This window comes from Oncorhynchus clarkii, chromosome 13 (assembly GCF_045791955.1).
Source record: "Oncorhynchus clarkii lewisi isolate Uvic-CL-2024 chromosome 13, UVic_Ocla_1.0, whole genome shotgun sequence".
Classification (NCBI taxonomy): Eukaryota; Metazoa; Chordata; class Actinopteri; order Salmoniformes; family Salmonidae; genus Oncorhynchus; species Oncorhynchus clarkii.
In genome coordinates, this window is record NC_092159.1 from 48,011,408 (window position 1) to 48,026,399 (window position 14,992).

Below are 14,992 nucleotides of genomic sequence, written 5' to 3' on the forward strand. Positions count from 1 at the left end.
GGAAAAATGGTGGCCAGCGTCAGAGTGCAGAAGCTCCTCCGACGATACAAACTAGCGATTGCCGCCGCGTTAACGATTCTTCTGATTCAAGGGCTAGTAGTATGGAGTCTGAGAAGTCTCGAAGAGGGCGAGGCGGAGGTAAGAAAGCTTAATTTGACTTTATTTAGCTGGTTAAAATACGATTTCGTCTCTGTAAAGCTGGTAGTGGTAGTTAGCAAGCTAGCGTACAGTACTATGCTAACGTAAACGTTAGCTAGCTGTTTCTAGTACTCTGTAGCTAACTACAGTACAGATACTGTAGTTAACCAAAGCTAGTTTATAGTAAGCTTGTTCCGCTTATTAAAGCTAGAATTGCACATTTAAACCAATTCGCTAGATAAACCACACCAGACTAGTGAACCACTTCTTTAGCCAACCTGTCTTCAGAATTCAGGTTAGACGTTTCCCGAGAGTACTCATAAGAACTTGTGTATGAGGTCATTGTGTTGTAAACTGTAATCTGCCAACCAGCTAGCAAGCAAATATTTAAAAACAGGTCGCATTGTTTAGGCTCTCATTTCATTCTGTTGTGATTTGGCATGTCCTTGGATGAATGTTGTTAGGTTCTGCGACTGTCACTTCAATTGTGTGACTCGTGTAGTGATGAAGATAACGGAAATACATGGCGAAGTTGATTATCGGGCTTGCCAACTGGGTTAATAGATTCGGTGATTATTCAAAGTAGGTGTCAAGACTAGCCAGTATAATGTAAATTTATGACATGAAACGAGTTGGAGCGAGCGTATGGAATGTGCGGTCGTGCTTCCATCTGGCTCGTCTTTACTTATCATCCTTGGACCAAGTTATTTGAGTTGGCTCATGGGTCCATTGCATACCATAGTCATCTTAGTAATTTACTCTCATAGTTTGATTCACAATTTATTGGTCTTGATATAAGCATAGTAATTGACATTTAACCAATTTGGTCTATATTTTCTAAAGTACATTGAAGTAGAGCGTCTGAACCGACCTGTAACATACTTATCCATGGCAATCTTTGCTCTCCAATCTCACATGCACACCTGGAACAGTACCCTAGAGGCCTGGAACCTCCCATTTCTTCTTCTTCTTCAAATAAAGTCATTGTGAGATGTCAACAGATTTAGCCCCGGGAACTTGCATTTAGTTATCATTTGAGGCATTGATACAGATTCCGCTTCAGGAATGTGTGCTGAAAGAGTCGGAAGTCCCGCTCTGCCTTTCATGATGTTACTTGTGTGTGCGTAACCCTCCAGACTGATCAAATCAAATGTTATTGGTTACATAAACATATTTAGCAGATGTTATTGCGTGTGTAGTGAAATACTTGTGTTCCTAGCTCCAACAGTGCAGTAGTATCTAACAATTCACAACAATACACATCTAAAATAATGGAATTAAGAAATATATAAATATTAGGATGAGCAATGTCTTAGTGGCATTGACTAAAATACAGTAGAATACAATATATACATATGAAATGAGTAAAACAGTATGTAAACATTATTAAAGTGACCAGTGATTCCATGTGTATGTATATAGGGCAGCAGCCTCTAAGGTGCAGGGTTGAATAACTGGGTGGTAACCGCCTAGTGATTGCTATTTAAGTCTGATGGCCTTGAGATAGAAGCTGTTTTTCAGTCTCTCGGTCCCAGCTTTGATGCACCTGTACTGACATCGCGCTGGATGGTAGCGTGGTGAACAGCCCGTGGCTCGAGTGGTCACACAGAGCTGTCTCACTGAGCTGTGCATAAATGGAGGGAGAGGAAGCATCTAAGGAGGGCCCCAGAAGAGGTACTGTGCATAGGGTGGGTAGGTTTGCTCTGGGACTCTTTGGACTCTGTGTCTGAACTCTATGTTTCACTGGTGATGGTTTAAATCTATGTTATTTCATGGAGAAAACCCACTATTAGCTATTCTCTGCTTATTGTGTTTCTATGTTACGTCCTTTCTCGCAATCAAGAAGATGTTATTACTTGGACCAGTAGGACATTACATAATCTGTCTGAATCAATAACAGCCAAGATGCAATGAATGCATTTCCCTTTGGATGGACATAGTGTAAACAGGAAATGTGACATGACATGAGATCCCTCTGAGAGCAGGATGTTCCCATTGTGACCTCTAGTAGATTGCTTTAAAACATGTTACTCTCCATGTTCACTCCATGAGGATGCATCCAGCTCTTGCTATCACTTCAGTCCTGAATCAGACAGCCTAAACAAAGGCACATTTATACGCCCCCACCACCCAATGGTGAAACATCATTTTGAACCTTATACCTACTGCTGACATACTTTTTTGTTAGGTAAATAATGTGATAAATGAGGTAATTGGGAGGCTGGAGGAGGCATTTTTACAGTTCCCATGTGGCTCAGTTGGTAGAACATGGTGCTTGAAACGTCATGGTTGTGGATTCGATTCCCATGGGGGAACAGTATGTAAAATGTATGCACTCACTACTGTAAGTCCCCCTGGATAAGAGTGTTTGCTAAATGACTGAAATGGGGAAAAAATGATTTAACACAATGGCAGTGGCCCTCCCTTTTTTGAGTGAGTGGGTATAGAGTTGGGGCCTATGTAGGGCTGAGTGATTGGACTGAATCCCTCTCTGCTCAGTGGCCTCGATGTAACTCACATCTGCTCTAATCAGAAGCTGGCTGCTTGCTGTGCATGTGTGAACACAACCACATGCATCCTATTATAGCCCCCACAGAAAAGGACTTGAGAAGAAGTGAAGAAAACCGCACACTCAGTTCAGTCGTCCCCAGTCAGTGACTTCATAAAGAGCTGCTGGGGCGTGCTGGTCTGCTCTCCTCACATGGTGATGGCAGTGATATGGCTTCAACTAATTAGAATGAAAAAAAGAAAAGAAAACCCGCCTTTGGGTCGAAGTATTTCTGACGTGAGGGCGTTAATTAAAAAGTATGAAAAATAGGGAAGAGTTTAATTGAAATCGCTGTGTTTTTCTTCAATATAACATAACATTGCCCAGATAAGTCCACTTACAATTTGGTAGCAGTTTTGAACCAGTGAACCACCAGTAGAGTAACAGTCTTTTAAAATATGAACTTTTCTCTCCAAACTCAACTCTTTTTTGGGGGGGGGGGCCCTATGTGATGCTTTTCAATAGACCCCATGACGCAAAACACATTCAATGGGGCTGGGCTGTAATATCATTGTCGACAAATGCTTTTTTTAAACTGGAACACTTATTTGTGGTGCACTGGGAGATCAGTAGCTGTGTTGTTTGGATTGACTACCGGCTGGCTGACTTGCACTGGTCTGGCTGACTGGCACTGGTTTGGCAGACTGGCACTGGTCTAGCTCCCTGTGCTGTCTGTCCCAGGCCATAGCCTCTGTTCCCACAGTCTGCTCTGGTCTGTCTCTGTGCCAGCGGCGTGTGGCGAGGGCCCACTCAGGGTCATGCTGCCTGACAGGGGCAGGAAACGCACGGCCCACTCCCTGTTTTTCTATCCCCTCTCCGGGTGCATATTTTGGGGCCTTTCTGTACAATTCCAATAAGCTGTGATCTTTTCCTGCCAGAAGTGAAAATAGCTGGGGGTTTGATGCTTTCGACGCATCCATTTGTGGAGGACCCATTTTTTTTCATTCCAATAAGAGTGTGGTGAGCAGTCGTCGCCCCCCCTTTTTATCTCTACTAACCTCCAGAAACACCCTTAGAGCAAGGAGTCATTATGTTTTTTTGTGTTGTGATTTGCTGGAGTTGCTTCGAATGAATGTGTCCCTGCCCACCCCCCATAACACACACACACACACTCACACACATCCCCACATACATATATCCCCTCCTCCCCAGGGGGTCCTAGTGATGGTGGAGGGCCATTGCTGCGCACTGTACAGTTGAAGCGGCACGGGCTCAGGGCTGGGTGCCGAAGTGGGCAGCGCTCCTGGGACTGCAGGGGTGGCTGCTGATAAGGCCACTTGGCCCCTGGCCGACAGTGATCTTATTGGGCAGCTCAGAGCGTGGTAACCCTCCAGCTCCCCCTGCCTGCCTGCCTGTCGTTGCCCATTTACAAGCCTCACTAATTACATGTCAGAGGACTTCTCTGTCACACACACACATACACACACTCCCCTTAGTGGTCTGATAAGGACTCTCATTGTAGATGTCAGCATATGTCCAATTTCATGTGGTGTGACTGAATGTGTACGGTCCATGCATGCGCTGTGTGCTCTGCACTGTGCCCAGGGTCTGACTGAGGTTTATTGAGGTCACTGCGGTGAATCCCTGCCTTCATTACCCATCTGTATGTTGTGCCTTTTCTGAACTCTGTCTTTTCCTGATTACTTCAACAAAAGGCAGAGGCTAAAAATAACCCAGAGCAGAAACAACACGCACTGTAAACACATCTCGCCTCTGGTGCTCCTGCTCTGTTATCGACTTGTTGTTTTGTTCGTTCTTAGAGGGTGAATCATCTCCTCGTTTCAAACACTATTCCTAATAATTTGATTGGTCCCAGTATGTTGTGTAGTGTATCGACAGGAAAGAATGAGAATCTTCTCTGTGCTAACCCCCCCCCCCCCCCCAGAGGAAAACGCGGCGGTCTAAGCTACCTGACCACAACAGCCAGGACCCCAAAAGGGAGGCGGTGGCCTGGGAGAGACAGAACGTCTTGTCTGGGAGGAGCGGGGCCCGATGGAACAGCAGGCTGGAGAGGACGGGGGCCACGGCTGCCAGCGCCCTCCGGAGGGGCACCAAGCGCCGGGGGAAGCACACCATCAGGGTGAAGGTGCCCCTGGGCCAGGGGGTAGCAGTTGATGGCGTTCCCCCTCATGACCCCTCCAGCAGCCGTAACTTCACTGATACCCGAGGTGGAGGGGAGGGGGCAGCCAGACTACCCCCTCCAGTCATGCCAGGGGAACCGGGCAGCGTGGAGGGGGCACCCCAAGCCCCCAGCAGCGACTTTGTGCCCAAGTGTGACATCATGGGCAAGGACGCCCTGTCGGCCCTGCACCGCGCCGGCTCGCGGCAGTGCCGGCAGGAGATCGCCAACATTGTGTGCCAGCATCAGGCCGGGCAGCTCATGCCAAGGGCACTGCCTCAGTTCTGCCCGCTGCACGGTGAGACACACCCCTACCTAGCCATCATTCCTCTAGAGATCAGAGACTAACAGCACATCCAGACAGACCACACACTGCAGACTCTTAATGACTCCCCCCCCCCCAGATACCACGCCATGCCATCCACCTATAACACAGGGTTTGAGGACAATATATTTTCAATTTTTAGACAGTTAATCAGTCCCATGTGTATCATCCAAATAATCTGTATCCAGAGACTCATTCCCATGATCCTCTCTCTCATGCTGTGTTGTGGCTGTATCCAGGCTATATCACAACCGGCCATGATTGGGTGTCCCATAGGGTGGCGCACAATTGGCCCAGCATTGTCAGGGTTTGGCCGGTGGAGGCCATCATTGTAAATAAGAATTTGTTCTTAACTGACTTGCCTAGTTAAATAAAGGTTACATTTAAAAAAATGGTGTCCTCCTCCCAGGTTTTTCGAGCCCGGTCCAGACAGCTGATGAGCTGGACAATGACCTGTCCAAGGTGGAGAACCCGGTCAGGGTGGCCTTCGTCCTGGTGGTCCACGGCCGGGCTGTCAGGCAGCTCAAACGCCTCATCAAAGCCATATACCACCGAGACCACTTCTACTACATCCACGTGGACAAGGTAACTACTGGCAGACGTACACACTACTGTGATGGCTTCAAGAAGGATTTCATCTTGAATAACAACATCCAATAAAAAGAATTTCACAAAAAAGCATTACTTAGTTTGAACTTCTCTAAGTACGGTGTTTACGTGACTAATGCATAATCAGCCAACTTCCATAATCAGCCTAATATCAGAGTATTACTGCGATTGTAAACGTTCTGTCTCCTAACCCCCCCCCAGCGTTCCAACTACCTGCATCGGGAGGTGCAGCAGATCGCCCAGCAGTACCCCAATGTGCGTGCCACGCCCTGGCGTATGGTGACCATCTGGGGTGGTGCCAGCCTGCTGAAGGCCTACCTGCACAGCATGCAGGACCTGCTCTCCATGCTGGACTGGAATTGGGACTTCTTCATCAACCTCAGTGCCACTGACTTCCCCACCAGGTCAGTGACCACAACACCACTGTCTTATGATGGGCTTTAAAACTATTGTTTAATGTTTATGATGGTTAATTGGCATGTGTGTAATGAAGACTGTATTCCTCCTACCACACAACTCTGTCTGTTTTAGAAGAAACATGCTCTGGATTTGTAGTTTTTCATCTGTGCTGGAGCTTTTTGGTTTCACTCACTCTGCGATTTTTGATTCAATTATTCCGTTGACCTGCAGTGACTTTGACTCCTATAACTACCAGATAACGGAGAGCCACGGTTCCTTCTAGATGAAAGCCCATGCTGTCATGGACTGTTTTGGTCACTGATGCACAGAGACAGACTGCTAAATCGCCTCTTTCTTGTCAATCAGTTCTAGGGTTGATTTCTGAGGCCCTTCTGAGCTACTTCCAGAGCAGTGGCCAATCCTCCTGAACCATCCCAGGGTTTAAAGGGGGGAATAAATGCATACAGAGGAGCCGCCGCTGCCTCCCAAATCCTGCCGGCAGTGGCTAATTCCACCCATGGAAAGTCATCGTCCCCCCCTTCTCTGCTCCTCGCGCCACGCTCCAGTCAGCGTTTTATTCCCAATCTAATCCTCTCTTCTTTCCTTCACTCCTTTCTTTCTGTCTTCTCCCCGGCCTATTGCCTTCCGGCAGGACCAACGATGAACTGGTGGCTTTTCTGTCACAGCACAGAGACCAGAACTTCCTCAAGTCACATGGGCGGGAGAATGCGAGGTAGGGAGCTTAGTTAGGAAACCTCTGACTCACAGCCTCGTCAGTCTGTCTGACACACTTGGCTCTCACTGTTAGTGTCTGACACTGCTCACATCGGATGAGATTTTCCTCCACTGCTCTTCTCATCGAGCTTAGCATCACTCAGTATGATGTAATGGTTAAGCTTTCATATTGGAGGACAGGACTAAGATGTTGGAAGGGAAAATGAAAGGAATGATGATTATGATGTAAAGCTTCTGTTTGATGTTTATTTCCCATATAGTCAAGGACAGATCTCTGACAAACTATTTAAGATCAGTTATTATTGCGGAAGTTGGGCAACAAGGCAACCGGTTGCCAATGAACTTGCCTTATAAACTAGAGGTTAACTCTTAATCACTGTCCTTCCCTGTGCTGTGTTAATTTTGTCAGCTATTTTAGATTGTCTTTTGACTAAAATAGCTTTAACTATTACTAAAATTACCAATTTGAGTAATTTCATCCTTCCTAGTTTTAGTTATGAAATAAAACTCTAGACTGACGTGGCCGCCTGGTAGCTGTGTGTGTGGGAGAGCCAGGCAGATCAGCTCAATCAGAATGCGCAACTGAAAGACCAATGAGAATATTGCACTATATTGTGCAAAGGCATGCATATTTATGATTGGACAAAACAGATAAGAAGGAAAAGTGGTATATCTTCTGTCATAGTTATTGTTGATGAAACGAACACTGCCTACGACCTCCAGGTTCATAAAGAAGCAGGGTCTGGACCGGCTGTTCCATGAGTGTGACAACCACATGTGGCGGCTGGGTGAGCGGACCATCCCAGAGGGTCTGGAGGTGTCTGGGGGCTCTGACTGGTTCTCCCTCACCAGGCGCTTCGTAGAGTATGTCATCAACTCCCAAGATGAGCTGGTGGCGGGCCTGAAACAGTTCTACACCTACGCCCTGCTCCCCGCTGAGGTAATGGACAGGGAAAATGACAATGGTGAAGATGACACTGTGACTGCTTAAGTCACAGCCTCTCTAGGCAGTAGAGGTGCTAGACTGAAGAGGGGGTCTGGCAGAGAGTTTAGCTGCCAGTTAAAGTGGGTTGGTTGAGGTCATATCTTAATATTGAATGTTGTACACTAGAGTCAAAAGTATTGATTTTATGTTTTGAAACATGTCTGGATTGACTTCATTGTTCAGGAATCCCTGTGGAGATAGTGAAATGTTGCAATTATATTTCCAGTAATGTCACATCCCGGTGTTTGAAATATGAATATAATCCCTCTTTGTTCCAGTCCTTCTTCCACACAGTGCTGGGGAACAGTCACATGTGTGACTCTCTGGTGGACAACAACCTGCGTGTTACCAACTGGAACAGGAAGCTGGGCTGTAAGTGCCAATACAAACACATAGTGGACTGGTGCGGCTGCTCTCCCAACGACTTCAAACCACAGGACCTCGTCAGGATACAGGTCAGCCAGCAGAGGGCACTGTTGTACCTATCATGAGTTCAAATTGAGTGTCCTTAACTGCTGCACTCCTCCTCAGCCAACAAGTGTAGTATTTAACCTTGATTCTCATGTGTTCATTCCCCCACAGCAACTGACCCGGCCCACGTTCTTTGCCCGAAAGTTTGAGTCCATGGTGAACCAAGAGGCTATAGACATCCTGGACACCCACCTGTATGGACACTACGCCCCAGGGACAGTGGCCATCAAGGCCTACTGGGAGAGCTTGTTTGAGCTGGCGGACGGGGTGGGCTCCCTCAGTGACGTGGCCCTCACGGCCTACTCTTCCTTCTTCCGCCTGGGCCTCAGGAGCCTGGAGAGCAGCCAGACCAGCCTGGAGACCTGCAGGTGAGGCCCTGCCCTGAATACTACAATTCTTCCAAATGGTAGATTCAGACTGGAAGATTTCACTATTACTTAGACTAGTTGACACTCAATAGATTGATTTCTTCAAAAGGAGGACAACTTAAGTCTGGGTTTAATTACCGTCATTTCTGGACTATTAAGCGCACCTGAATATAAGCCGCACCCACTGAATTAAAAAAAACATATGTTTTTTGTACATAACTAAACCGCACATGTCTATAAGCTGCAGGTGCCTACCGGTACATTGAAACAAATGAACTTTACACAGCTTTTAAACGAAACACGGCTTGTAACAAAAATAAATAGGCTTTTAAACGAAACACGGCTTGTAACAAAAATATATAGGCTTTTAAACGAAACACGGCTTGTAACAAAAATAAATAGGCCTTTAAACGAAACACGGCTTGTAACAAAAATAAATAGTCTTTTAAACGAAACACGGCTTGTAACAAAAATAAATAGGCTTTTAAACGAAACACGGCTTGTAACAAAAATATATAGGCTTTAACGAAACACGGCTTGTAACAAAAATAAAAATAGCAGTAAACAGTAGCCTACCAAGAAAGTCGTTGGTCACTATCTTCCTCCTCCTGTGCACTGAAACCACTGAAGTCATCTCCTTCGGTGTCGGAGTTGAATAGCCTCAGAATGTCAGAGGAACCTCATCCATATTTATGATGTCGTGCGGGCCGATGGAATGCTCCGCTATCTTTGCATCAGTGAGTTTGCGGTAGTTTGAAACTTTTTCCTCGTAGTCGCGATTGAGCTGCTGACACAGACTCGTCCATACCCTGATGGACAGGCCTTTACGTCTCATAAATCTTAGACACCACGATGGTCCACCTCTAAAATTGTCAAACTTCATTGCGGTGGTGATTGTTTTGGCTTTCAGTCGGATCTGCACAGTTGATACACCTCGGCCGTCTGCTCTCTGTGTGTTGACCCAGTCTTCAAGCTCATTTTCTAGTTTGGGCCATCTGCTTTTCTTCCCTCTGAAAGCTTTTGTTGTCTTTTTGCACTGAGTCAGTTCCTCACGCTGCCAACGTTTCCAACGTCTTATCATCGACTCATTAAGGCCAAGCTCCCATGCAGCAGCTCTATTTCCTTTTCCAACAGCCAGATCGATCGCCTTCAACTTGAAAGCTGCATCATATGCATTTCTCCGTGTCTTTGCCATGATGAGGGTGACAAAATGACTACCGTAATCAGAATGATGGGAAGTTTGAGCGCGCTCGATTTACGTCACATTATGTGACGGTGCTCAGTTTTTTGGCGGCATGAATCTTGTGAAAGCTGGAAAAATCCACAAATTAGCCGCGTCATTGTATAAGCCGCGAGGTTCAAAGCGTGGGAAAAAAGTAGTGGATTATAGTCCGGAAATTACGGTATTGATGAATACACTAAAAGATATCTCAATTTTGTCTATTCAAATCTCTTCCTCCTTTTGTGCAGGTATGAGCCAATAGGCTACCCGGTGTCGGTGCACCTGTATTTCTACGACGAGCGTTTCCAGGGCTACTTGGTCCGTCAGGAGGTGCAGAAGGTGGGGTCAAGGGTCAGGGAAACGGTGGAGGTGTGGGCCGTGCCTCAGGCCACCATGCAGCTGGAGAACAACCTCCGGGAGTTTGAGAGGCTCAAGAACCTGGAGGTGGGTGGGACCTGAGATGCATATTTCTATCTATCTGTATTTCAATGGGTATTGTGTACAGTCAAGGCTGTTTCAGTTTAGATAATGGTGTATGACAAGGGCTGAGACTACGGGTGAACAAGTTTGTGGAGCTAGTTTGATGATGAAATACCAGTACATACTGTAGACTAGATATTGGATACAAAGGAGCAGGTTCGAATACCAATAGGACAACCAGGATACATGACTGCCCTGCCACGTTGATGTGAAATGTCTGTGCTTATGTTTCCCCCTCAGGTGGGCACAGAGTGGGACCCCAAGGAGAGAATATTCCGGAACTTCGGCGGTGTGATCGGGCCGCTGGACGAGCCGGTGGCGGTACAGAAGTGGGTTCGGGGGCCCAACCTCACTGCCACCATTGTGTGGATCGACCCCGCCCAGACTGTGGCGGCGTCTTATGACATCAGTGTGGATGTGGACGCAGAGTACACGCAGTACAAGCCCCCGCTGCAGCGGCCGCTCCGCCCCGGGGCCTGGACAGTCAGGGTGCTGAGGCTGTGGGAGCGCGTGGCCGAGGCTCGCTTCCTCGTCATACCCCTGGCCTTCAAAGGACGAGAGCCACTACGCCAAGGTGAGCCTGGTGGTTTGAGGGTCTGGTAGTTCATTACTTTTTACCAGGAAGTGGAGTGGTTCCAAGGGGAGTGTAGTTCAGGGTAGTTTGCCCCTTTTGGTGTTCTGTTTGATTCAGTGCAGCCATTCAGCCTCTGTATTCAAGTCACTGGAAGACTATCAGTATGTATTTATGTATCAGATGAGGATGTTGCGAACTGATCCCTAACAGTCCTCTCTCCTTCCCTTTCCTCCTCTCTCTGCCACCCTGCCTGATCCAGAGGAGGACAGCTGGCTGCACGCGGGGCCACCAGGCAACATGTACCTGGAGCAGGGCTTCCAGCAGCTGAGATCTGTTCTGAAGCTGCCCCCACAGGAGCCCGCCCTGCAGGAGGCCCAGCAGAGGGCCCAGCTGGTGGGCAAGCCCCTGGAAGCTTGGGTGGACCGCACAGTGGGGGCCTTCTGGGTGACCGGGGACCTGTGCTCCACCCTGCCCTCCCCGGGCCCCTGCCCTTCCCTTGGCCCCTGTACCAAGTCCACCTGGAGCTCCCTCGCCCCAGACCCTAAGTCAGAACTTGGCCCTGTCAAAGGTGACGGCCGGATCAGGTAGCCCCCCGGACAGGAGGCATGCTGGACTATAGTAGAGGGAGAGGGGATTATATGTGAGCCCTGAGTAGAGAGGGAAGAATGTGTGAGCCCTGAGAAGAGGGGAAGATATGTGAGTCCTGAGGGGAGAGTGGGGTCTGGTCTCTAAGGCTAACTCATAAGGCACATAAATAGACACGGCTTCTCCCTACATACGCTGAGGAGTGGCTCTGCTCCCAGTTTAGAGGCTACATGCCCTTTTCAGAGGAGATGCGTGCTGGAAATTTGCACACGAAGACTGCAAGACAAATGTTTTTTTTTGTGTTCGAACTTCATTGTTCGTTACATGGACAATTTGTGTTATGTTATCTGTCTGCATATGTCTTCATTCAGGGTCTGTCTGGGTAGAACTTTGGAAAGAGGAGAACCCCACCCGCATATGTTTGAACTCTGTTCAATGCACAGTTTTCTTCTGCTTTAAGGAATTTAAAGCAGTGGCCAACATTTTGACAGTGGCTAAATGCTGTGTTGTATTGTTGTCAGAGGGCAGTGGGTCCTCTGGACTAGTACCTCTGTGCTTATTTTCAAGCATTATTATCAGAACAGCAGATGGGGGGGGAAGTGCACTTTACTGTAAGACTAAGGTTACACAGGACCGGGTCGATCAGTAGTTGGAGAATGACAACGAGGAGGATTAGGAGCTTAAAAGGTCATGGTGGAGGTCGTCACAATGGTGACGTGGCATCCTCTTCACTTACTTACATGTCTTTTGTATAAAAGTGCTGCTAGAACGTTGCGGCATCACATATCTGACTCAGCTAGCTCACCTGGAGGAGGAAGAATAATAATGTTCTGAGTTACCAGCTGGGAGACAAGTTAAAGTTGGGAGAGTCCTCTTTCCCCCATGAGTTCTGTTTACTGTGACATATGTTTTTAAATGTTTGTTTCTTGAACATTGAGATGTGTCTTTGTTGTCCATGATCACTGCAAAGCAAAGCCACCGGGGGTTTTGTGTGTCAGAGGAAGTGCCTAACTGATGTAGGTAATATTCTAGGCTACAGTGGCCTGGCTCTCCAGTGTGGCATCATCATTTTCACAGTGGACTACATCGCTTCTCAATGGGTCTAGTCATAGTTATGGTATATAGGCCTAGCTAGAGCCATATATTTAGAGTTAGGCAAACTTTTAGAATATTGTTCTAATACTAGACAGTCAAGCAAATACATTATAATGCAGAAACCTCGTTGGCCCAACTCTCTAAGTACATGGCTCTGGGCTAGCTGCCTCTTCTGTATCAGTGTATATGCAGTGCAGTACTGTCCATGTGGTCTATGCTCTGTATGCCAACAAAGTGAAGACTCTTCTGTCATCTACCTACCACTTTAATGTTACTGGTTGTCCATAAGCATTTCTACAACACTGAAACTCCCATCCAGGAGGGGTCAACATGACTATTTCATGGTCTGGTTAAGAAATCGAAGCTGCCTTTACTTTGTTAATATGAACAGTTTATAATGGGAGAATAGCTTCAAGACGTGCACTTATTTCCCTTTTAGACAATTCTGAAACCCTACCCTATACCTTTGTTTTTAATTGTAATGTTTTAAAACTAGACTGGCTGAAACTCCTTTTCTTGTTGTTTTTTCAGTCTCTGAGTTTACAAGTGACCTTGTTTCCCTTGCACACTTGCTTCAGTGATGCTTCCATTTAACAGAAAGAATAGAAGAGCACCGTTTAGTGTAAATGGAATAGATTATTCATATTTTAGTCTTTGAGAAATATATATTTATCCATCCATTCAATATCAACTCCTTTTTCAAACTATTGAGAACCACTTCTTGTATTATTTTTTTTGGACACATCACACTTTGTTCAATGTCACTTCTGTCCACGCTTCCGTCCACAGCCCACTCATGACTCACTCTGATGATGATGACATAGTGGCACTGGCTCCCTGACTCAGGCATGACAGAGCTGGACTGAAGAGGGGACTGCTGGCCAATCACAGAATGCCTCTGGTAAAACATGGCAACAGGTTCACTGGTGGCACAATAACAAAAAACAAACGAATAAAAAAAATCCAATCTTGTCCAGTCTTGCTTTTTTTGGGGTATTTTGTTTTTGACTAGTTGATTGATTTCAAATAGCAGAATGAAATGTATTCTGCTAGTGAGTAATATCAGTGCTTTATGTGATTATTTTAACATGTTCCCAAGGTTCTCAGAAAGGCTGGATAGTATCAATAATCATTAAGGGGTTGTGTGTGTTCACGTGTGAAATTAGTTATTGACATACAATATATTATTTCGGCCACAATTACTAGTTTAAAAGCAGGTTTAGGATATGACTCAATATGCCTCATCCATCTCTCAAGAGTACACTGCTCAAAAAAATAAAGGGAACACTAAAATAACACATCCTAGATCTGAATGAATGAAATATTCTTATTAAATACCTTTTTCTTTACATAGTTGAATGTTCTGACAACAAAATCACACATTATCAATGGAAATCAAATTTATCAACCCATGGAGGTCTGGATTTGTAGTCACACTCAAAATTAAAGTGGAAAACCACACTACAGGCTGATCCAACTTTGATGTAATGTCCTCAAAACAAGTAAAAATGAGGCTCAGTAGTGTGTGTGGCCTCCACGTGCCTGTATGACCTCCCTACAACGTCTGGGCATGCTCCTGATGAGGTGGCGGATGGTCTCCTGAGGGATCTCCTCCCAGACATGGACTAAAGCATGCGCCAACTCCTGGACAGTCTGGTGCAACGTGGCGTTGGTGGATGGAGCGAGATATGATGTCCCAGATGTGCTCAATTGGATTCAGGTCTGGGGGAACGGGCGGGCCAGTCCATAGCGTCAATGCCTTCCTCTTGCAGGAACTGCTGACACACTCCAGCCACATGAGGTCTTGCATTAGGAGGAACCCAGGGCCGACCGCACCAGCATATGGTCTCACAAGGGGTCTGAGGATCTCATCTCGGTACCTAATGGCAGTCAGGCTACCTCTGGCGAGCACATGGAGGGCTGTGCGGCCCCCCCAAAAAATGCCACCCCACACCATGACTGACCCACCGCCAAACCGGTCATGCTGGAGGATGTTGCAGGCAGCAGAACGTTCTCCACGGCGTCTCCAGACTCTGTCACGTCTGTCACGTGCTCAGTGTGAACCTGCTTTCATCTGTGAAGAGCACAGGGCGCCAGTGGCGAATTTGCCAATCTTGGTGTTCTCTGGCAAATGCCAAACGTCCTGCACGGTGTTGGGCTGTAAGCACAACCCCCACCTGAGGACGTCGGGCCCTCATACCACCCTCATGGAGTCTGTTTCTGACCGTTTGAGCAGACACATGCACATTTGTGGCCTGCTGGAGGTCGTTTTGCAGGGCTCTGGCAGTGCTCCTCCTGCTCCTCCTTGCACAAAGGCGGAGGTAGCGGTCCTGCTGCTG

The 14,992-nt window shown here is 47.0% G+C and overlaps 1 protein-coding gene across 2 annotated transcripts; it reads left to right on the plus strand.

Moving 5' to 3' along the window:
• LOC139364943 (xylosyltransferase 2-like) lies at positions 1-13,625 on the plus strand. 2 transcript variants are annotated; one of them, XM_071102200.1, is made up of 12 exons: positions 1-138; positions 4,572-5,103; positions 5,540-5,715; positions 5,941-6,143; positions 6,791-6,871; positions 7,597-7,813; positions 8,137-8,313; positions 8,441-8,697; positions 10,168-10,363; positions 10,640-10,973; positions 11,233-11,557; positions 13,443-13,625. In XM_071102200.1, the coding sequence occupies exons 1-12, from the start codon at positions 7-9 to the stop codon at positions 13,492-13,494; spliced, it is 2,682 nt and encodes an 893-aa protein (XP_070958301.1). In that variant the 5' UTR covers positions 1-6; the 3' UTR covers positions 13,495-13,625. The 2 variants fall into 2 exon arrangements, with proteins under 2 accessions (XP_070958301.1, XP_070958302.1); XM_071102201.1 differs by having other exon boundaries at positions 11,233-13,625.
• The last annotated feature ends 1,367 nt before the right edge of the window (positions 13,626-14,992 follow it).